Here is a 22,599-nt window from a genome sequence, read left to right as displayed (position 1 = left end):
TCTGTTCATTGTCGGCGACCACTCACTGAGGCACGGTGAGGCTGTGGTCTGAACTCTCAGTCTCTCTCTCTCTCTCAGTTAACACCCACAGACAAGTGTGGACATTAGGGCGGTGTTCTGGACTGGAGCGGTGTCCGGGACATTAGGGATCGAGTTGCAAGCTGCCACCAAAAGTAGGTAAGCGATGTTAATCCTTTAATGGACAGCTAAAACATGTTGTTTGCTTTGAGGTTTTGAATCATCCTCTTTATTTTGTTTTGATTATCTTTTTCGATGTCGAGGGTCTGAAACATATTTTGGGATAAAGAAATTGGTAAATACAAAAAATGGTGGAAACCCAGAAATTAAAAAGACAAGAACACATGAATGTTGTCAAGGATTTTTGTTTCTTTTATCTTATGTTGTATAAAGTGATACTTTACTATTATCTTACTCTCTCTGTCTCAGTCACCCACACACCATTAACGGTGCCAGGAGTTTTGCCAACGATAAGAGCTTTACTTGAAGGAAATATAGGTGGAGGTGGGTCTGGAATAGGTGGTTCTGAAAGTATAATTTCCAGGCATTCTTCATCCTTATCCCAATCGAGAGTGAAGATGTGCTACTGTGGAGTGCCGCCGGCTGGGTTGCGTATGTCTCAGATGCCAAGGAATCCAGGAAGACAGTTATTTGAAGAACCCACTTGCCCTAATTGTATAAAGATTGAGAATTTGTTGAAACTATATTTTGTTTTGCTAATTGTAACTGTAATAACATTTGGGATTCTCATGTATGCTATTTTAAAATAATGTTGAGTTGTAATTTAATGGTATGCTACATGTTTTGCATTACGAAGTTGTAATGGTATTTGGAGTTGTAAATTTGTTGAACCTTTGACGCGGAAACTTTTGATGTAGCATATCTTTTGGATATTATTATGTACTTTGTGTTGCTTTTGATGTAGCTTTTGATGTGTCTTTATAAAGAAAATTGTGTTTTTTAACAGTTTAGGTTTGTTTGTAATGGATGGGAGTTTATAAAGCACCACGAATGATTTTCAGGTAAGGTGTCCATATCATCTTTTTGGGTTGACATGGTTGCTGTATGAATATTTCAGTTTTGTTACACAGGCTGCTGGAAATGGTCACTGGTTCATATAGTCCATGTATAACATCTGTTGCAGCTGCAATTGGTGATCGTACATAAAAAATGTTAGAGAAAGTTTCTCAAGTTTTTGGGCTTCATCCTACTTTGATAGTAGTTGCTGTGTTGTTATTGAAGACTTGGAGGCTAATGAGGGGGGAAACTCTGTTGATCTTATAATTCTTTGGTTAAGATTTTTTTAAATAAACACATAAAAGTTCTTTTGTTAAGACTTATTAGTTCTCTTCATTAACAAAAAAACTTGAAACCTATTTGGACTTCCGAACTTACTCTATGATCAATTTTCCTTTTGGACTGCAGTACTTAACACTAACAGGTGAAGACAAATGACATGTTGCAGATTCATAGACCTTGGATAGCTTTTTTCTCTTGATATGTGTGTTATGTGCAGGTCTAGTTCAGAAATAGTAGCCCACTTATTTTTGCATTGTGAAGCTGCTAACTTTTTTGGAATAACCTGTTTGGGGCTCTTTGCTAACACTGGATGTCTCCTTTCAGTTTGGAGTACTTCCTCATTATAGATTTTAAAGATTTTGGCAGAAATACAGAAACTAAGTTTCTATGTGTGCAGTGTTGGCAATTCTCTGGTGTATTTGGTTAGATGGTTTTTTTAGGGTGTGTTTGCTCTTACATTGAGAATGGGATATGATTGTGTTTATGGCTTCTCTTTGATGCTCCACTCTTGGCTGAGCATTTCTGTATTGATATGCGAAGAAACTGAACAACTTTGTTGAATTTTTTACCCACTCTGGCTCACTGTTTTATTTTTATTTTATTTTTTTTCTTTTTGGTGGATTTCTTATCCTCTGATCAGATTACTCTCTCTGTCCTTCATTTCTAATAATATTTTTTTATTGTTTACCAAAAAACAAATTTTTTTACCCGCCTCCCAAAAATAAAATAAATTATCGAAGTGGAAACATATGCAAAAGCAATTCTACTTTATATCGCTGACATAGAAAGCAGATTAGTGATCCAGGTAGAACGAATGGAAATGAATTTCTGAATAATGTCAACCAATATATTTTATGTTATTTTATGAATGTTTACATTGAGTGACTGTTGAATTTTCTTCTTGTAGTTTTATTAGTCCAGGTACTGGGCAGCACTTCTATACCTATTTTGCTCTCATGCGCTATGTGGAGTATGCTAAGAACGCGGGGGTTGGCATCTATTCACCAGTGAGTTTGGTCTGTGATTGATGTAGCTTTAACTGAATTAGTAACATATATGGTCGTACTTCACAAATTGAATATGGATCGTGCATATAAAAGATGTGATATCATTAATTTTTTGAATTTCATTCTTCCTGAATCATTAACTAAATGTATTGTTCTTATCAGGCCTGGGATTTCCCATCTATTTTTGTGAATATTTCTTGCATTGTGGACATGTAATCTTTTAAGGTTGCTCCATGGAGGTGTCACATGATCTTGTTGAATATATATAAAATGTCAATGTACTGACTGTACTGGATGAGTCCAAGAGAGTGATTAATTTTTTGGTATTTGGCTCTCCTGCAGTCACTCCATAGATGCTGTTGGTGAAACATCAACATCAACATCACCTTTATCCCAAATTAATTGGGGTCGGTGGTAGATGAACCCACATGAAAGATACAAAACGGTTAAAATAAAATAAAATAAAATAATATATATATATATATATATATATATGTATATATAAATAAATAAAAGTAAAAAAGAAAGGGACAAGGAGAAGTGGGGGAGATGAAGGGGAAAAGGACTAAAAAAGGACCATCTGAAACATAGGAATAACAACGGGTCTAACCCTCCACCATACTTATAGCTTTTCTCCATTCCGTTCTAAGACATACCGCCCGCCAATTTATATCTCACTCCATTAAATCTTGTTTTACCACCTTCTCCCAAGTAAGTTTCGACCTACTTCTGCCTCTTTTTGTGTTGAGCTCTTGGTAACAAACTTCTGTTCTTACAGGAGCATTCAGGGGCCTTCTCATCACGTGCCCAAACGACCTCAATCTATGTTCTCTCATCTTCTCGGCTATTGTTACCACTCCGACCTTTCGTCGAATATCTTCATTTCTTATCTTATCCATCCTTGTGTAACCGCACATCCACCTTAATATCCTCATCTCTGCTACTCCCATCTTATGCTCATGTTGCCTATGTGCTGGCCAGCATTCCGCGCCATATAGCATTGCCGGTCTTACTGCCGTTTTATAGAATTTTCCTTTTAACTTAAGAGGGATTTTGCGGTCACACAAAAACCCAGATGCACTATGTCATTTCATCCACCCTGCTTTGATTCTGTGATTTACATCCTCATCAATCTCTCCACCTTTTTGTAAAATGGAGCCCAAGTATTTAAAAGCATCTTTTTTGGGTACCTCTTGACCACTTAAATGCACAGGCTCTTGGTCCCCATCTCGTACCAGAGAAAACTCACACTTCAGATACTCAGTCTTGCTTCGACTTAATTTGAATCCTTTGGATTCCAATGTGCTTCTCCACAATTCAAGTTTTCTATTAACACCCTCCTTGCTCTCATCAATAAGCACAATATCGTCTGCAAAAAGCATACACCATGGCACTTTCTCTTGAATATCTTTTGTTAGTTCATCCATAACTAAGGCAAAGAGATAAGGACTTAGAGCCGACCCTTGGTGTACACCTACCGTGATAGGAAAATAACTTTATGTTCCGTTACAAGCTTTAATTATGTTAATCATTTATTTTATTTCTCTTTCTCCCCCATCTCATAGATGGCTTGCTATGTTAATTTTGATATCCAATTTAATTATAACTGATTACTGTTTGGTTCTATTACTTCGAAAAGAACTCTGGAATTGTTATTTTTGTGAGATCTGGATAATGAAGTAATTTATACAGACAACTGTATTGTTTTGAGTCCTTGATTTTGTTGTATAAGAAAGTTTCCTTGTGATTTCACCCATCTTAACCACTGGTTTCCATTAGATATGAATGACATTAAGTGAATGTAATTCTCGTAGGCTGAAAAGGTTTGTGTTCATTAAAAATTTATGCTACTATGACATGAATACTCTGAAGTTTGACGTGAAAGTAGTTTTTCTGTAATCTGTTAATATACAATCTTGCTTCCCAATACTATGGATCACTTGCTCCAGTGCATGTCTTTGGCTAAACGTGCGCTGGATATCTGCATCATGTGTTTCATGAATCCCTCAAGTTGGCATTGCTATTATATGTTGTTACCTTGTATGGCTATGAGATGGCCAAGACATAGGTATCATAAACTTAAAAATTAGATTCTTTGATAATGTTGTTTGGCTATAAATGAGTTGGATCTTTTCAATTGCTTTCACTTTACCTTAGAAAACAGCTCCACAGATTCTTTGAATTCTAGACATTGATGGTTTGGAATCCTTGATATGCATATGACAGATACATTTTCTATTTCTATTCTTACATTTTCAGTTGGAGTTTGCAAATAATTTCCTTACTTTACGATAGATACTAAATTCATTATTTTTCAACTTGGGTGGTTGATCTATGTAGCACCGATACTGACACGGGGCACGAGACACGATACGACACGACACTCCGATACGTTAATTCTAAAAAATATTATATTTCGACACGTTAATACACGTTTTGATATTAAATATTAATTTTAATTTATGTAATGTATATTATATTTAAAACTCAATAGTTTAACAAAAAATAAAGTTAAACTTATAATACCTATCAATTTTACAAAGAAACATAAAATATCCTAAATATTTATATTAAACTCAATAAAATAGTAATAGTAATCCAACGAAGCTAATAATTGGAACTAAAAGCGCAATGCAACATAACTTTTGAATTTTTTTTTGAGTCTCTACAACGCGTGTTGGAGTGTCAGAGTGTCGGAAAGTGTCGAACACGATATGTTAAGATTTTTGAAATGTCGATGCTTCGCAGTGGTTGATTGCTGTTTAGATTTCTAACTCCCCTTTATGATGATTTGTTCCTCTTTTCATGTTAGCTCCCTTTTTCTGAGAAGTTTCTACTATTTATATTTGGTTTTATGCTTAGCTATCAACCACAAATTCCCGCTCTCTTTTTTTTCTCTCTCTTTTTTGCAGGGTTTTAAATCACTTAAAAGGAAAAGGAGCATCGAGAGTGATAGCACTAATACTATCACAGTCACGGCCTCCACCACTACCGAATCCAGGAAAACATCAGCTGTCTTATCAATTGTGGGGAAAGCTTCATTAACTGTTCACCTGAGTAAATTTCTGAACAAAACTTTTCGTATAACTGTCTGTCTATGACCATGGGCAGATACAAATTTGTACATATCCATATATGTTTTTTTTTTTTTTTTTTTGGTAAATATCCATATATGTTTTTTACTAATACATCTAGCAAAGAATCGGAGGGGAAATCACAGGGTTAATTAATTAGAAGTGACTTTCAAAATATGCAACATTTGAGCTGCATAATGGCACGCTTCTATCCTTTAGTGCTTAATTGTAGTTAACTGGATGTATGACTCCATTTATGTCTCTTTCAGGTATTGATGCTAAATCATCAATCTCAAGTGAAATCACTGGCAAGGTGAAAGATAAGGATTATGTGCTGGAGTTAGAGGGTAATGTCTCGGATGATTTCAAGTCAAGTGAATCAGATCCTAAATAAAGAAATAGATGACGTAGTGACCGTTTGTTTCGCCTTCTAAAAAAAGAAATTTTTTTTTTTTTTAGAAGTATTTTTTACAAAAATTAAAATTATTTATATTTGTATAAAAATATTTAGTTTTTGAAAAAAAATATTTAACTTTTGACTTTTACATTTTTTAGAAGTTAAAATTTTTATTTTCTGAAAAAAATAAATTTTTAATTTTTTTTATAACTTCTGCTTTTAAATCCAAACGAACTAAAATTAGAAGTTTTTTTTTTCAAGAAAAAAATAACTTTTGGAAGATATAAAAAAAGTTCATCGAAAAGGACTCCTAATAGCTGATGATTCAGCTAGAGGCTTTATTTCTTATACTCTATTTTCCCTTTGATTTTGTTTTTCAAATAAAAAAAAGGCCATAACAGTGCTTATATGTACGTTCAGAACCATTTTGTTGGCACTTTTTTGGGATGGATTTTATACGCAACATGTCATGGGTGTTTGTCATTGACATGACTTTCTATCACTATCATGAATTGAAATTAGCCACAAAATTGACCAACATATCTTGAGTTATCCTTATCTTCTATATAAAAGGAGTAATTTTTATTTTTAATTTTGTTATACAAGATTTATAAAATTGTCAATCGACACTCACTCTTGTAAGTAATTTGTTACAATATTTGCATACTTTCGAAGCCGACTATTTATAATTAGGGGTGTTTGCGGTCTGGATTGGATTGATTTTGAAAGCAAAAATTATCCGATCCAATCCCTTCGGTTTGATCATATAATCATCCATTCGATTTGAATTTTTTTTCAAATCCGATCTAATCCAATTTGTTTTCAGTTTGGATTGGATTGGATCGGTTTTCGGTTTTTTGAAAATCTTAAAATTTATTTCATGATTATTATGCAAATAATATCTTTTGTGTATATTAGCTTTGTAAATTAATATTTTTTTAAATACAAAAGCATTAGTAAATTATAATATAATTTTTTTTTTGACAATGAAATATGAAGCTCTACAAAGATAAAATTTTATTGATGAGATGTGATTAGATTTTTTCTTGGGTTTAGTTGATACCCAATGGGTCTTGGGTTTAGAAATTTTTGGGCTATTATTGGGGAAAGACTCAAGTAGATAGAGAAAAATTAATGTATTGGATCGGTTTTCATCAACTCATCCAAAAGTTGATCCAATCCAATTAAAATTTGCGGGTTTTTTTTCGATTTTCTGTTTTTTTAGTTTAGTTTATTCATTATCGGTTTTTTGGTTCGATCACTGCGATTTGAATCGGTTAATGAACACCTTTATTTATAATATCAATCGCTTGAAAAAATAATTGTTTTTTTACTTTTATATAATCAAAACAATTGAGTGCGGTTACACTTTTTCTTTATCTAAAACTGATATTAGAGATTTTTCTTTTATTATTAAAAATAAGAGAAACATGTCACTCTGACCAAATAACTTGACTCACTTTGCGACACCTTTTCCACGTGTAAGCGAAATCCAACAATAATAATAATAATAATAATAAGAAAAAAGTGTATCATTTTAAATGATATAAAATTGTGTTATTGTAAGTAAAAAAAAAAATAGATAAGAGAGAAGAGAGAGTGAACAAAGAAATATAAAAGTGTGAGTCCTATTTCTTTATAAAAGTGAAATGACATAACTTATGTCATTTAAAAGGACAAATAATTTTTCCTAATAATAAACTTCCAACAAAATAAAATAACACTGCTCATAAATAAAGTTTTTGGTGCATAAAGGACAATATGCAAACCATAATTTAGTTTAGGGTTTATCATCTATCATTTAACATGACCACAAAATTTTTCCTACACACACAACATTTTGTGGGGCCCGCAGCAAAAAAAAAAAAACCTTGGCACACAAAACGAATCTCTATAACATAACACAATCACTTTTCCTACCACATAACTCTTATAAAACCCTTTAGTTTATGTCAAAATGAAGGAAAGCAACATAACAGCACAACACTACAAGATATCACACCAGAAATTACACACCCATCATCTCTTTGACTCATCTTTTTTCTTAATAGTACAAATGCTTATTACTGTTTTGATTTGATTGGTCTTCGTATTGAGAATAGTAATTAACTTTTTTAATTTCTTGGATATCCATATACAATTTAGGTGTGAGACTGACAACTTTTAGCACAGAACGATATTGTTAGTGTTAGACCCTTCTTGAGAAGTGATATTTTCAGAACTCAAACTTTGTCTTTCCGCAAGTAAACCCATATATATATAGAGAGAAAGGTAGGATTCTTTGACACCAGTGTCAAATTTGAAATTTGACACCTCATCTGAGAGCCATTGGATCAAAAAAGATCAACGTCTCTGATTTGTAAGCATGTGACACCATTGATCTTTTTTGATCCAATGACTCTCAAATAAAGTGACACTGGTGTTAAAAGACCCTACCTCATATATATATATATATATATATATATATATATATATATAAAGTGTTTGTCATTTTAAATGATATAAAGTTATGTCCTTTTAAGCGAGAGATAGACACAAAATAAATTTTTTTGTTTAAAATTTAAATTAAAAAAAACCATCAACTTTCTCTCTCTCATGATTTCCATTTTTTGTGTCTATCTCTCTCCTAAAATGACATAACTTATGTCATTTAAAATGACAAACACCAAACCCATATATATATATTTTTTCTAAAGTTATTTTAGACAACTTTGTCTAATGTTCATCGAACCATGTCATTTTGCGACAGAAATCATAATGTATTTGTAATTTTAATTTATTTCAGGATTATAATAGTGTTTGTCATTTTAATTTTTTAACCAAAAACGACATCGTTTCGGTGAATATTAAACAAAATTATCTAAAATAACATTAGATACTTTTATATATATTTGTCATACATAGCTAATGGGTGTTAAAAAATTTTTCTTAGTCCTAAATTATATTTGTCTAATTTGAATCGAAAGACAATCTGACTTGCTGTGGACTTTTGTATTGGGCTTAGAGTGAACCCAATTCCTTGGATCCCACCTCAATCATAGTATGTATAACATTAACGTCTATGCAAATCTCACGAAATGAAAGAACTTCTTTCGGAAGGTGCCCATCACTCCACAATAATGATAATAATGATCCTCCTTTAATTCTTCTATAATTATATCATCTTTATGTATGAATTTAACCCTAATTGTATTTTCTATCCTAGTCTCTCATTGACTTTAAGCGTTGAATTAGGTAGACACACACCCCTCCTTTGTGTTAATGAAGCGTCATCTTCAATTTAACAAGTTAGAAGACCCAACAAAATAGAACAACAATGTTTAGTGATCAAATTACAAATCCCACCAAATACGATCAAATGTGAGTCATCCATTCAATGATAAAATTACAAATTTAGTGATCAAAATAAAAATATCTGGACACTACAAATACTTTATATTTTTAATAAACCATAACTCTATTATAATATTTGGTGCATTAGTTGTATGTTAATTAATTTTAATTTAATTCTCTTTTAGGGAAGCACGCTTTGTTTATTTATTTACTTATTTATGAAAAGTCAAAACAATCTTCTATTTTCACATATCATTTCCTCTTCTTCTTTTTTATACATTTTATGTTGTATATTTTTCTTTTGAATATTAAAGAAAATAGACTCATTTAAAAAAACACAAATAATTCAGGCCCAATCTACTTTAGCCTGTTTGGATTTTTTTTTTTTTTTTTTTTAAGTCAGAAGTTACTTATAAGATAAAACTTAAAAAAAGAGTTTAAAAAAAGTTAAAAACTGTTTGATAATTACATATAATTTTTAGCTTAAAAGCACATATTTCAAGAAAATTATCTTTTTCTTTATCTTAATAGCTCTTTATCTTAAAAAAATATAATTCAAAAAAAGCAGATAAGAGTTTAAAAAAGCTCCTATTTAGCTCTTAAATTTTTTCTTCTTTATAAAAAAGAGGGTTTTTCTCAAAACTTATTTGATCTAAATTATGCTTATAAATAACTTCTAGTTTAAAAAAAGACATACATTAAATTTCTCAAACTTGAAGGATAAAATAAAAAGAGACGACAAAACTCGAGGGGTAAAGATGACACATGATGCAAAACTTAGGGTCAATTCAGCAAACTAATCACCAATTGAGAAATTAATGATAAAGTAATGATATCTAGTGGCAAGCCTCTTACTTCGACAGAAAAGGAGTATCTCCTTCGCATAAGCAATGAAAATAAATGGCCCATAGCATGTGGGGAATTTGGCATATCATTTATCAAAGTTGAAAAAAAAAATCATTTAATCATGTTTATTACGCCCTTCTTTCATGTGAATTCATTTTTTTATTTTTAAGTAAAAAATAACATATTGCGAGAGTGTTGAAAATATAGGGATAATGAGAGACATTAAAGCCAACAGTTAATGAAGATAGGAAGAGGAAGAGAAGGTTCAAACAGAAAGAAAAGGTTTACATGCATGACCACCCCAACTCTGAATTCGGTTCATGAGTTTTTTAGGTGAATCAATTGAACCGGTCTTTGTAATATACCCGTGGCATGGAACACTAGAAAGCAGCACTTTATAACTTTTCAAAATTAAACCTTTGAATCATTCCTACATTCAAAAAATTAAAAATCGTAAAGTTTTACAGTTTATTTAGGAGTTTAGAAGGGAAGGAAAGGAAGGGGATCTAAAGGGGAGGGAGGAGAAGTAAGGGAAGAAAATTAGAAGGTATCTTTTTCTTGTTTGGGAGTTAAAAAAATTATAATGAAGAAAAATAAAGGATTAATGAGATATTTTACCATTTCTCCCTTTCTTTAAAAATTAATATAATTATTATATTTTAAAATGAAATAAAATTTAAAATTTCTAACAAAATTATTTATATACTTTTTCCACTACTAAAAAATATCATATTTTTAACGAAATTTCTACGTTGCAAACTATGAAAATTCCATCGAAAAAGTATTTTTTTGTTAGAATATTTTTCAATGAAAAGAGACAAAATTTTTTATCTGTCGAAATTTTTTATCCGTCGAAATTTTATACAGAAATAAATTTTCTGTTGAAATTTTCAAATAAATTTAGTTTCTATCAAAAGTTTTGACGAAAATAATTTCTTAAATATTTTTGAGAAAAAAAAGAATTTCGTCAAAAATTTTGATGAAATGTTTTCCGTCCCAATTTTTTTATGGAAATGTGTTTCAACAAAAATTTGGACGATTTTTTTTTTGTCAAGAATTTTGTGGGAAATGTTTCTGTCGAAACTTTCGACTAAATTCAGATTTTGTAAAGACTTTTGACAGAATATTTTTCTTGTCAAATTTTTTTACAGAAAATATTTCTGTAAAAAAAATTTATGAAAATAATTTTCGTATAAAATTTTCAATGAAAATGTGTTTCGTCGAAAATTTTGATGGAAACTTTTTTGTTGAAAACTTTCGACGAAAATGTGTTCGGTCGAAATTAATTTAGATTCTGTAAAGAAATTTGAAGAAATTTTTTTTTAGTCAAAATTTTTACGAAAATATTTTTCGAAAAAAAATTTCGATTGAAATGTGTTATGTTGAAAACTTTGGAAATATTTTGCATCAAAATTTCGACGGATATATTTTTTTGTAACAATTTTTAGGGTAATAATTCGAGGAAATTTAGATTTCATAAAAAATTTTGACAAAAAAAATTTTGTATGAAATTTTTACAGAAATATATTTGGTCAAAATGTTTTACATAAATATTATTTGGTCAAAATTTTCTCAATAAATGTGTTCCGTTGAAAATGTTGATGAAAATATATTTCATCGAAAATTTGGACGAAAATATTTTCCGTAAAAAAATTTGACAGAATTATTTTTTGTCAATTTTTTTTTTTTTTGGAAATGTGTTTCGTCAAAATTTTCAACAGAATTATTTTTCGTTGAAAAGTTTAACGGAAATGTTTCTGTCGAATGTTTAGAAGGAATTTAGTTTCTATCAAAAAATTTGACTGAACTTTTTTTTTTCATAAAAAATTTATATTATTGGTTATGACAAAATCTTGTTCCCTCTCTAGTTTCAACGAAATTTTTTTTCGTTTCTATTTTTGACGTAATATGATTTTTGTCATAAATTTCGCAATTATTTTCAACGAAATTTTTTTCTGTCGATAAATTTTTTCTGTATTTGAGATTTTTCTAATAGTGTCACGTTTAAAAATTATTCACATTTATGTAATTATTTTAATGCTAATGGTAGATAAATAATTTTCAATATTTTCTTCCTCAAACCCCTCAAATTGGGAAAACTTTAATTTTGTGGGTGAGAAGGGTTTTGGAGGATTTCACAAAACTCTCCAATTTCCTTCCGCCATTTTTTTAAACTCACAAATAAGAGAAGAGATTAATAAAATTCTCTCATTTCTTTCTTTTTCTTCCTAAAGTTAACTCCCAAACAAAGCTTTAGTAAATGAAAAGTTGCGAATTTAAGTTAAACCATTCTTCTATAATAAAATAGAATTCCCACAATCCCACTATTGAAATTAAATTAATATTATATTATGTTATTTTCTTTTGGAAGAAGTGTGACTTTACTTTTATTAATTATTAATTAATAAATTTAACTCAATAAATCATAATTATTGATTGATGAAAATCAATGGTTAAAATTCGGTGTTAAATTAAAAAGTTTGATACCGGTGTCAAATGATCTTATCTCATATATATATATATATATATATATATATATATATATATATATATATATATATATATATATATATATATATATATATATATATATATATATACGGGGATCAATAAAAAAATCTTACAATTATTATTAATATTGATTCTATTTTTATTTAATGGTTGATGTGACCTTTCATTTTTAATGAATTAAAATATTAATTAATTTTTTGAATATTATTATTAACGATTAATTTTACTTATTATTAACAGTCAATAATAGGTGCGTGCGTATGAAACTATGAATTATTATTTGCAATATGAGTTAACTAACATCTTTTCTATTTGTTTTTCTTTTATTATTATGCACCTTGTCTAAAATTAAAATAAGAAAAGTTTTGCAAAAGGATATTCTAAAACATTAGAGAGTTTTTCCCCCCGATAATCTAATTAAATACTACAATTACTTAAAAAATCTCGAATATTTGTCTGTGATTTTAATATAACAAATTACTTTATTTTTCTATATTTATTTTTGTCCCAAAAACATTATTGTATTGATGAAATTAGAGTAGTTAAGATTCGTTTGGGCATAGTTTCGTTTTCATATTCATTTGGTTCACGTTGAACACTGACCAAGTAACAAGTATAATGGTTGACCCTCCGTAACAGCGCCAGAACAGAATGAACAGAGTGAAATTGGAAAAATGACAATCTGCACCAAAATCTGAACACTCCCCTTTTTCCTTCTCTCCATTTTCCAAGGAAGAAAGACGAAGATGAAGGTGTGAAGAAGAAGCAGAATCAGAATCAGAATAAGATGGGGTGTGAGGAAGTGACTCATTCTAGGCCTCTGTTCCTAACGATCTACACCGTTGTCATCGTTGGCATCGTGGTTTCCTCATTATACGTCTTCTCTGCCATATATTCCTCTGGTTCAACTAACCCTTCTGCTAAATGGTCCTCTTTCCCTCCCCTTTCAAGTACGTCTCACTCAAACATCTACCCTTTTTACACTACATGTATTGTTTTCATAAAATAAAAATCATGTCTTTTCTTGTTATTTTGTAGTTTTGGCTTAAATGTGAAATACCCTTTTTGAATTTGAGTTATGAAAGCTTGATATGTATTATTAGTTTTTCTTAGTATGTCATAATGTTGAAGCATTTGGCATTGGTTCCACTTTTATCTCTTTGAGTCTTTGAATGCATTGTTATTCAGCGGTGGTACCCTTCGACTAGTCTTTGGTTGTTAGTTACCTTCCCATGTGCAAGACACTGTTCAATTCATCAAGCCTTGGTTTAATTTCATTCGTGGGTGTGATTTCATTCCTTAATTGAGCATGCTTTTCTGATGAGGATCCTCGTCTTGCAGATCAAACACTTAACGGTTCTCACCCAGCAATGGTGCATGCCGTGCCCTCTCCTCCCCCTGAGCCACAAAATGTGTGGACAAGACCTTTGTTGGATGTTCCACCTCGCAATCAAAAGATGCCACCTTTGAAGGATTTCCGACTGACCAAAGAACTGGTTCAGCAAAGGGTGAAAGATAACATTATAATAGTGACATTTGGTAACTATGCATTCATGGACTTTATTCTGACTTGGGTTAAACAGCTGAATGATCTGGGACTTTCTAATTATCTTGTTGGTGAGCATTGCTGTTTTAAGCCTTCTATCTTTTTCTATCATGTATTTTGTTTAGTTTTGTAATAGCCCTTGCTAGAAATGCATATCCGGTATTTTATGCAGTTCATTAGACTTTGTAAAATGAGTATGAAATCTACCTTTTAGGTGCAATGGACACCAAATTATTGGAGGCACTTTATTGGAAAGGAGTACCGGTTTTTGACATGGGCAGCCATATGAGTACAATAGATGTTGGCTGGGGGTCTCCAACATTTCATAAAATGGGTAGAGAAAAAGTTATTCTGATAAACTCGATACTGCCCTTTGGTTATGAGTTGTTGATGTGTGATACTGACATGGTTTGGTTGAAGGTGCTTTTCTCCATTTCTCAATATATGTTTAGGTATAATGGTGATTTATATGCTAGCTTAGTTTTTTATGAATGATCCAAATTCCAAAGGGTGGAGCAAAATGCGTATTGACTACAATATTTCCAGGTTTTTGACCAAACAAATGTGTTTTTTTAAAAAAAAATTACTCATTTAATTTATTTTTCAAAAGATATTCCAAATTAATGAAATCAATCCTACACGTTGACCGTACGAGAGAAGTCCTGCACGTCAACTATACGAGACTTAATGCCAGCGTGAAAGTCTTGTACCTTGACCATGCGAGATTCTTTTAAGTCCCGCATGTTGACCATACGGAACTTAATGCCAGCGTGGCAGTCCCACATAGCAAACATATAGGACTTTATAGCAAAAATGTGAGACTTACCCCGCTGTCATTAAGTCTTGTACGGTCAACGTGCAAAACTTAAAGAGTTTTGCATGGTCAACGTGCGGGACTTCCATGCTGGCATCAAATCTCGCATCATTGACGAGCGGGACTTGTCCTGTACGGTTAACTAGTGGGATTGATTGCATTAGTTTGAAATATCTTTTGAAAAATGAATGAAATAGGTATTTTTTGTGTGTCAAACACATTTGTTCGGGAAAAAAGCCGAATATTCCCTGTTTCCTCTCTCCTATGATTTATATCATAAATCTATCAATTTTTTTGTTATTTTTACTTCCTACTTGTTAATTCACTAATCCTATCTAGTGTCCTTTCTTTTTGTCTTGATATTACTTTTTTTGCACCATTATTATGACTTTTTATCTGTTATATTCAACGTGCATAATCAACTTTTATACTCATCTTTAACGATGTCTCGAACCCTATTATGTAATTGTTCTTCTGAGATATATTTTATTCCTAAAAGATATATTCAATTATGTATTGTGGAGCAGAACCCACTTCCATATATTGGTCGTTATCCTGAAGCAGATGTTTTGACATCCAGTGATCAAGTTGTACCAACAGTTGTTGATGATAGTCTGGAAATTTGGCAAGAAGGTGAGTATTATATAATGAGCAGAACTTATTGTTGTGATTTTTACTGTGCAAGTATTGGTTCTTGACTTCTTGTCGTAGGCTTATTTTCTGCACTTGCCATAATTATGAGCTATGTTGAACTTTTACCCTATCATTTGCAAGTCAAAAGCAAATGACATCTATGGCATGAAAACGTCCGTTATATGAATATAGAGTCACCCTTTATGTCAACTCATACCAACTTAGTCATCAGGCATAAGCAAAGTCCATTTTCAGCATGGAATCTATTAGTTAGAATCTGAAATGTGTCTTTTCTGTATTTAGAAACAAAAAAATTTCTTACTGACGTTCACATCCTTTGGCACATTCTTTGGCATAAAGCTAATTTAGCAAATTAAAGACCACAATTTGAAGGTTTTTTCTCCCTTGTATTTTGTTTTGAATCTCGATGTCCAATTTATTGCTCTTATTCTTTTAGTGCTTATCTTCGTCTCTCATTTTATTGTACATATTGTTGGCTTGTTGCACTTGCTTAGCTTTGATAGATTATAGACCGCATACTATATTGATGATTGTGTCCATCTCCTTGGATAGTTGGTGCTGCCTACAACATAGGAATTTTCCATTGGAGACCTACAGAATCTGCTAAAAAATTGGCAAAGGAATGGAAAGAACTGCTTCTAGCTGATGAAAAGATATGGGATCAGAATGGGTTTAATGAAATTGTACACAGACAGTTAGGACCATCTGTTGATGAGGACAGTGGACTTGTTTATGCTTATGATGGAAATCTAAAGCTTGGAATTTTTCCTTCAAGTATCTTCTGTAGTGGACATACATATTTTGTCCAGGTAGGACATAGTTAACAATTTTGTTTTCCTTCTTTTTCTGATTTATTACACAATTAAATGTCTGGACCATAGGATGTAGAGAAACAAATTGTGTGCCAGTTTTTCTAAGAATATACTTGCATATTATGATTGTAGGCTATGTATCAGCAACTCAGGTTGGACCCATATGCAGTGCACACAACATTTCAATATGCAGGCACTGAAGGAAAGCGCCACCGCTTGCGAGAAGCCATGCTTTTCCGTGATCCACCAGAATACTATAATCCTTCTGGTAATTAGTTATCTCTCCCTCAATTTGGGTGAGCATATAATTCACTTTTTAGTAATATAATATAAAAATCATACATATGCCTTCACCTAACAACATAAGCTTTTTGGAGAATTGGTTCATGACATGGTCTTAGAGACTCTATTATCAAGTGGTCTCGAGTTCGATCCTTGTCACTCTCATTCTTCTAATAACCTTCTAATAAATATAGTGGAAATTTTTAGCTCGGGGTATGTAGGCCTATCTATTGTCCACTCTTCAAGTCCAAAAGATTATTGTGTGAGGAGGCATGTTGGAAAAATAATATAAAATTATTCATGTGACTTCACCTAACAACTTAAGCTTGTGGGAGAGTTGGTTCATGACACACTTCATTTTCTTTTTCAATGCATATGTGTGAATACTCTAATTCCATTATTTGTTTTTACTTTAGTTGTGCATTGAGAGATTTTCTACTCTATCTGCCATTCAAGCTAGCATCATACACTCATACCATGATGCTGAAAACTAAAAGTTGAGACTTAATGTGTCAATGCATTAGTTGCAGTATGCCTATGGTTGATATGTTGATGACTCCTTTTCATGAAAATACTGCAACCTAACTTTTAAAGGATGCAGGGGGTTTCTTGTCATTTAAGCCATCTATTCCAAAAAGCTTGTTGCTAAGCGGGAAGCATACCATTGGATCACATTTTACCCTTGTTAATTACCAAGTATGCATGTATTGACCTGATCTTTTTCACTTCTGCATTTTGAATGGACATTATGATGTTACATGTTGTAATATATGTTGTACATGAATTTGTCCAGATGAAACAGATTAGAACAGCACTTGCAATTGCTTCCCTTCTGAACAGAACACTGGTAAGAACTATTTTCTGGGATCATAATTCATATATCCTTATTGTATCATATGTTGAACTGCAAATGTCTCATCATCAGCACTCTTGAGCATCGTAATTAGTATAAAGTACTGTTAATTAACATTTCTTATGAGTCCTGTGTGAAGTCATCAGCCATAAGCAATTACATGAAAGATGTAGTGAACTTCTATTTTTTGGCTCAATACTACTCAATAAACTAGTTTGACAATCTTTTTGTTTTTGGGTAGAAGCTTGACAATCTAGTAATCCTTAGTATTAGAATTCTGAACTAGCTTGTTACTTCATTTAACTCTGTAACTGAGCATTGCTCTTTCGTTGTTTGCATAATGCAAACCAGATGGATGCAATATTGTACATATATTTTAGTTGGTAGAAGAGAAATGATTATATGCTTCCTCAACTAAATTTCTGTTGTGTCACTTATTGAAATCGTAAGATTGTATAATACAAGGTAAATGTCATTATTAGCATTTAGCGCCGATTTTTGCTTGAATAAAGTTTCCAATTTGTCCCTGAAATCACGAGATAAAATGTATTTGTTATTGTTCTGGTTGGTTTAGAAGCCTTTATCTTTTGAAATTCATTGTCTACTACCATTTGCAATATATTGATCTTGGCATGTTTTGATGTTGATGTTTTAGGGTTATAAAATTATGGTTTAGCTTTTATTGCATCTTCCTGTGCTACTGTTGAGTACAGGATTCACATTCTTTACACCATCATTGGTAGAATTGTTATTAGAACATTTACAACAGTACTCATCACTTCTGCTTCATAGTTCCTTGGTGCTTTTCCCTCCTCTTTTTTATTGATGTATTTGATTTCTTATTATGGTTTAGCTTTTATTGCATCTTCCTGTGCTACTGTTGAGTACAGGATTCACATTCTTTGCACCATCATTGGTAGAATTGTTATTAGAACATTTACAACAGTACTCATCACTTCTGCTTCATAGTTCCTTGGTGCTTTTCCCTCCTCTTTTTTATTGATGTATTTGATTTCTTATTGCTCAGTGCAGTGAAAAGATCTAGCATACTTTAACTGCTGCTCTCTTCATTCCCCTTCCCCTCCCCCTTTCAACAAATAAGATTCCGTTAAAAACTGCCAAAAGGTTATTGATGTAGACAAAGAATTCTTGGAATTTACTTTCACATGATTAAAATTGCTAGCAGTCCTACAATCCAAAATCAAAATATATTCAAAAACAATCTTTTTGGCTAACATGTTGCCATGGTTGATATATGTGGTTGACTTCCACACTAGGGGCAATTGATTGGCTGGTTTGGTGGTTTTTAGTGATGAAGAATGATGGTTTCTCTTTTCTAGTGCATTTTCACTTCATAAATTATATATTTTGATCTTAAATTGGGCTCTTTATGTATATATTTAGGTCATGCCTCCACTATGGTGCAGGATTGATAGGCTATGGTTTCCACATCCTGGTGTTTTGGAGGGAACGATGACTAGACAACCTTTTCTCTGTCCTTTGGATCATGTATTTGAGGTATTTCCTATTTAATTGAGTGGTTCCTTATGGTTATTATGGTTCATTTATACTTGAGATCATCTGTAATGATGAATAACAGTCTTAGAAATTGTGAGGATAAGTGCTTAGTCCTCTGCAAAGCTTTCGAAATACAAGATTTACATATCACTCTGTGTCATACTATTGAACCATAGTGATAAATTTACCAACGCCAAGCCCTAGGGTATTGTTTAAGGCCATGTAGAGAATTGTAGATATTATTAGCCCAGAAGACTCCCCTTGAACAACTAATCCAGGAGGCTGCTCCAACAAGATCAAGGGTCTAGTGAAGAATAGTAGCTACGGACAAAATTAGGCGAGCAAAAAAGTCATTTTTGCCATCTGCAAGGTGTCTCCACATTCTAAGCCAAAAATTTGTGCATATCTTTTGGCCACCAGATGAGCCTTAATACAATGAAGTTGACCATCAGGGTCAACGTTAACTGTACATATCCATTGACAGCCAACAATAGACTTCTCAAGATGAAGATAAACGGGATCCCAAATACCACTGTTTTGAAATGTACACATTTCATCAACCATAGCATGTCTCCATCTAAGATGAGATGAAACATAAACTTTAGTCTTAGGAATAAACATAAAGGACAAGGAAAAAGGCAAAAAGCCAAGAAAAAAGGTGATAATAACTCAAATTAACATAAGGAAAAGGGTTACGATTATACTGTATATCTTTTTGGAGAGCAACCGGAAGGTCAGACTTAGGAAGTAGGGTTGGAGTATTTTGAGCTAGCATTGGAGGTGAGTCTAGATTCTGGAATGACTTCATCAGCAGAACTAGGAGGAAACAAAAACACCAAGTTTAGGTGTTTAATTCTACCCCCGGGAGACACAAACACCAAGTCTGGTTTTGTGTCTAGTGGTTTTGCCATAAGTGCCAGTTACTGCTATATGATATTGAATCAATTGGATGACCTTTGATGGGGGTTAGTTGTGATCAAAGCCTTCCACTTTATAGACTTCATTCATGCTTATAATTTCAAGGAGGACAAGGCAAATGGAGCCTGAATCAGCTTGAAGAGTGGAATGATTTTTCATTTACACACTATATTTCTTACCACTTCTTGTCCATAATCCATATGTTATTATTTATAATAAAAGCATTCACAATTCTTTAGGTGTTTTTTTTCGAGTGTAGGCATGCTGTCCTCTGGATGATCTATGTAAAATCAAATAAGGAAATTTTATGTTTTTATTTCATTTAATTAATTTTTTTTTATTATTATGATTTAGAACTTTGTGCTTTCGAGTTATTTTCTTCTCATCTATTTTCCTAAATTAGATGTAGTCTTTCTACAAACTAATTCATGAAAGTCATTTAAGTAGGGAGCTGAGAGAAGAGCCCTGCAGAATATTGACCTTTTTTTTTTCCTTTTCTGTGCACATTAGTTAGTTTACAACATTTAATGTGACCTCGTACCTATTTATTCTCTCTCTCTCTCTCTCTCTCTCTCTCTCTCTCTCTCTGTTTCTCCCTTATTTACATAAATAAAACATTTTTTCTGTCACTGCCTTATGCTGCTCTATGGAAATGTAATCTATTGCAGGTGAATGTCATGTTGCAAGAACTCCCAGAGGAAGCGTTTGGCCCTGGAATAGATATTAGAGAGTATTCAATACTTGATAATCCCTCTCTGCCCTCACAGGTGAATAAATGTCATTTCCATCTAAAGTTTAAACCATGAATTATCCTTTTTTGTTATATCTTACTCAATGGAAACTTATGCCTTGGTTCTTGAGTTCAGGTGAAAAAGTCATGGCTTGATGTTCACCTATGTAAAGAAGGAACCCAAGATTGTCATGCATCAAATAATACCTCTGTTGGGGGAGTATTAAAATTTCCAAAGCATAGCAATGAAGAAATGGTATTTGAAATTTTGATCCATTTAATGGTTATTTCAGTTCAAGATTAAAATTCTTATAAATCAACACTATAAACTATATTTATATGATCATCTTTGTGTGCCAGATCTTTTTGGTTATACAAAGTCAATTCATTAACTTGCATTAAGGAGCTGGTCGGAAAGCTCACATAGAAAAATGTGGTGGGAGAAATTTGAGTTATATTATGTCTTGAGTATGAAAATCAATTCTGAATCTAAAAGTAATTTTGTTAGCCAAGTTGTCATGTTTGACTGCTAACCCCAAAACTAATTCTAGGTCCCTGAAGAAATTATGCTGAAAGTAAGAAAATCTTGGATGAATATCACAAGAAAGTCTGGAAGTAAGATTCAAAAGTAATTTTAGTATTTCTCTATCAATTTCCCAAAATTACTTTTGGATGAATATTCCCAAACATAAAACTCATTCTTTCAGAAGTAGTTCCTCCGAAATTCATTCCACTTAATACTATTTCTAACCAATTACCCAAAGATGCATGATGGCTGGTCTTCTTTAGTCTGCGTTTTTTTTTTAATTATCATTATTTCCTGGAAGATGAAGGACAGCGTTCTAGGAATTGCAAAGAGAGGTTCTTTTCATGTAGGCTGTAACCACCCTTACCACAGGCCCATGCCATAAAATAGAGGCTTCTTTTATCAAATAATCATGATTTCATGGTTGTTTAAACTTTAAAGGCCTATAGTATTACTCCCCCAGTTAAAACAAAGAATTACAAATTGATTATGCATTATTTCATTGTTCTCTTCAAAATGCATTGAACATGGTTATTTCTACTTGAATTTGCAGTTCATGAAAGTATTCTCATCATTAAAGGATGTAAAAGTCATCCAGTTCTCTTCAATGCAAGATGCTTTCACGGGTTTCACGGACAAGGCAAGGCCATTTTGCTTATGCCGTTTGGAGTTTGGCTTTTTATGTTCTCATCATAGATGCTAAGAAACTCTTGTTCATTTAGCATATCCTGATACCCTTCCTTTTTTTTTTAAACAGGGAAGGGAAGATAGATTCAGAAATCGCGTTAAACGGTATGTGGGTATATGGTGCTGTGTGATGGATCACACTCCTGGTCATATATATTATGATATGTACTGGGATGAGAAACCTGGATGGAAGCCAATCCCTCCTCAAACTTCTGCAGATGATCATCCACCTTGGTGAGGTCAACTTCAGGATCATGTTTTGTTTAAACACTATGATGGACCGGGGATACACACGAGATTCAAAGGTGGTTACTCATTGTCAAGACCAAGATTGTATACTTACACAAGTAAAGAATCTGTATCCATGTTGAGGATGTTAATTGTTAGACAGATGAGACAATGTGGTTCTTGTGTAACAATGGTAAGATGATGCTCTACTTGAATAGAAAAGAGCTCAATATTATTTTTTGAATTAATCACTGGACATGGTTTCACTACAATGTATAGACCTAGCTGAATAATTGCTAGCATAAAATCAAGTTTAATATATGGTAACTAATAATCATTCTTAATAACAGAATAATTTACAATAATTTCAGGGAATATCATGTTTTAATGGATTTGTTTTTCCGCATTTAGTTATCTGATTAGCTGTTGGAAATGAAACTCCCTAATTCAAAAATATTTGATTTCAAAACAAAATTCAATTAGCATTTTGTTCCCAAAACTCAATTGAACTAGTTTTGGCAAGACCAATCCCACAAAGTCATAAGA

The 22,599-nt window shown here is 32.2% G+C and overlaps 1 protein-coding gene across 1 annotated transcript; it reads left to right on the top strand.

The window, feature by feature from the left end:
- Positions 1 to 13,212: 13,212 nt before the first annotated feature.
- On the top strand, positions 13,213 to 22,220 carry LOC133288078 (arabinosyltransferase XEG113-like). The gene is made up of 13 exons (XM_061485775.1): positions 13,213 to 13,435; positions 13,854 to 14,102; positions 14,246 to 14,451; positions 15,373 to 15,478; positions 16,052 to 16,308; positions 16,444 to 16,579; positions 17,195 to 17,289; positions 17,387 to 17,440; positions 18,851 to 18,964; positions 20,551 to 20,649; positions 20,749 to 20,868; positions 21,692 to 21,783; positions 21,901 to 22,220. The coding sequence occupies exons 1-13, from the start codon at positions 13,273 to 13,275 to the stop codon at positions 22,061 to 22,063; spliced, it is 1,854 nt and encodes a 617-aa protein (XP_061341759.1). The 5' UTR covers positions 13,213 to 13,272; the 3' UTR covers positions 22,064 to 22,220.
- Positions 22,221 to 22,599: the final 379 nt, after the last annotated feature.

This window comes from Gastrolobium bilobum, unplaced genomic scaffold, assembly GCF_033153095.1.
Source record: "Gastrolobium bilobum isolate Gb01-03AN ecotype WA unplaced genomic scaffold, APGP_CSIRO_Gbil_v1 utg3205, whole genome shotgun sequence".
NCBI classification, from domain to species: Eukaryota; Viridiplantae; Streptophyta; class Magnoliopsida; order Fabales; family Fabaceae; genus Gastrolobium; species Gastrolobium bilobum.
The sequence above is the reverse complement of the archived record's forward strand: the minus strand, read 5'-3'. Positions and strand labels throughout refer to the sequence as shown.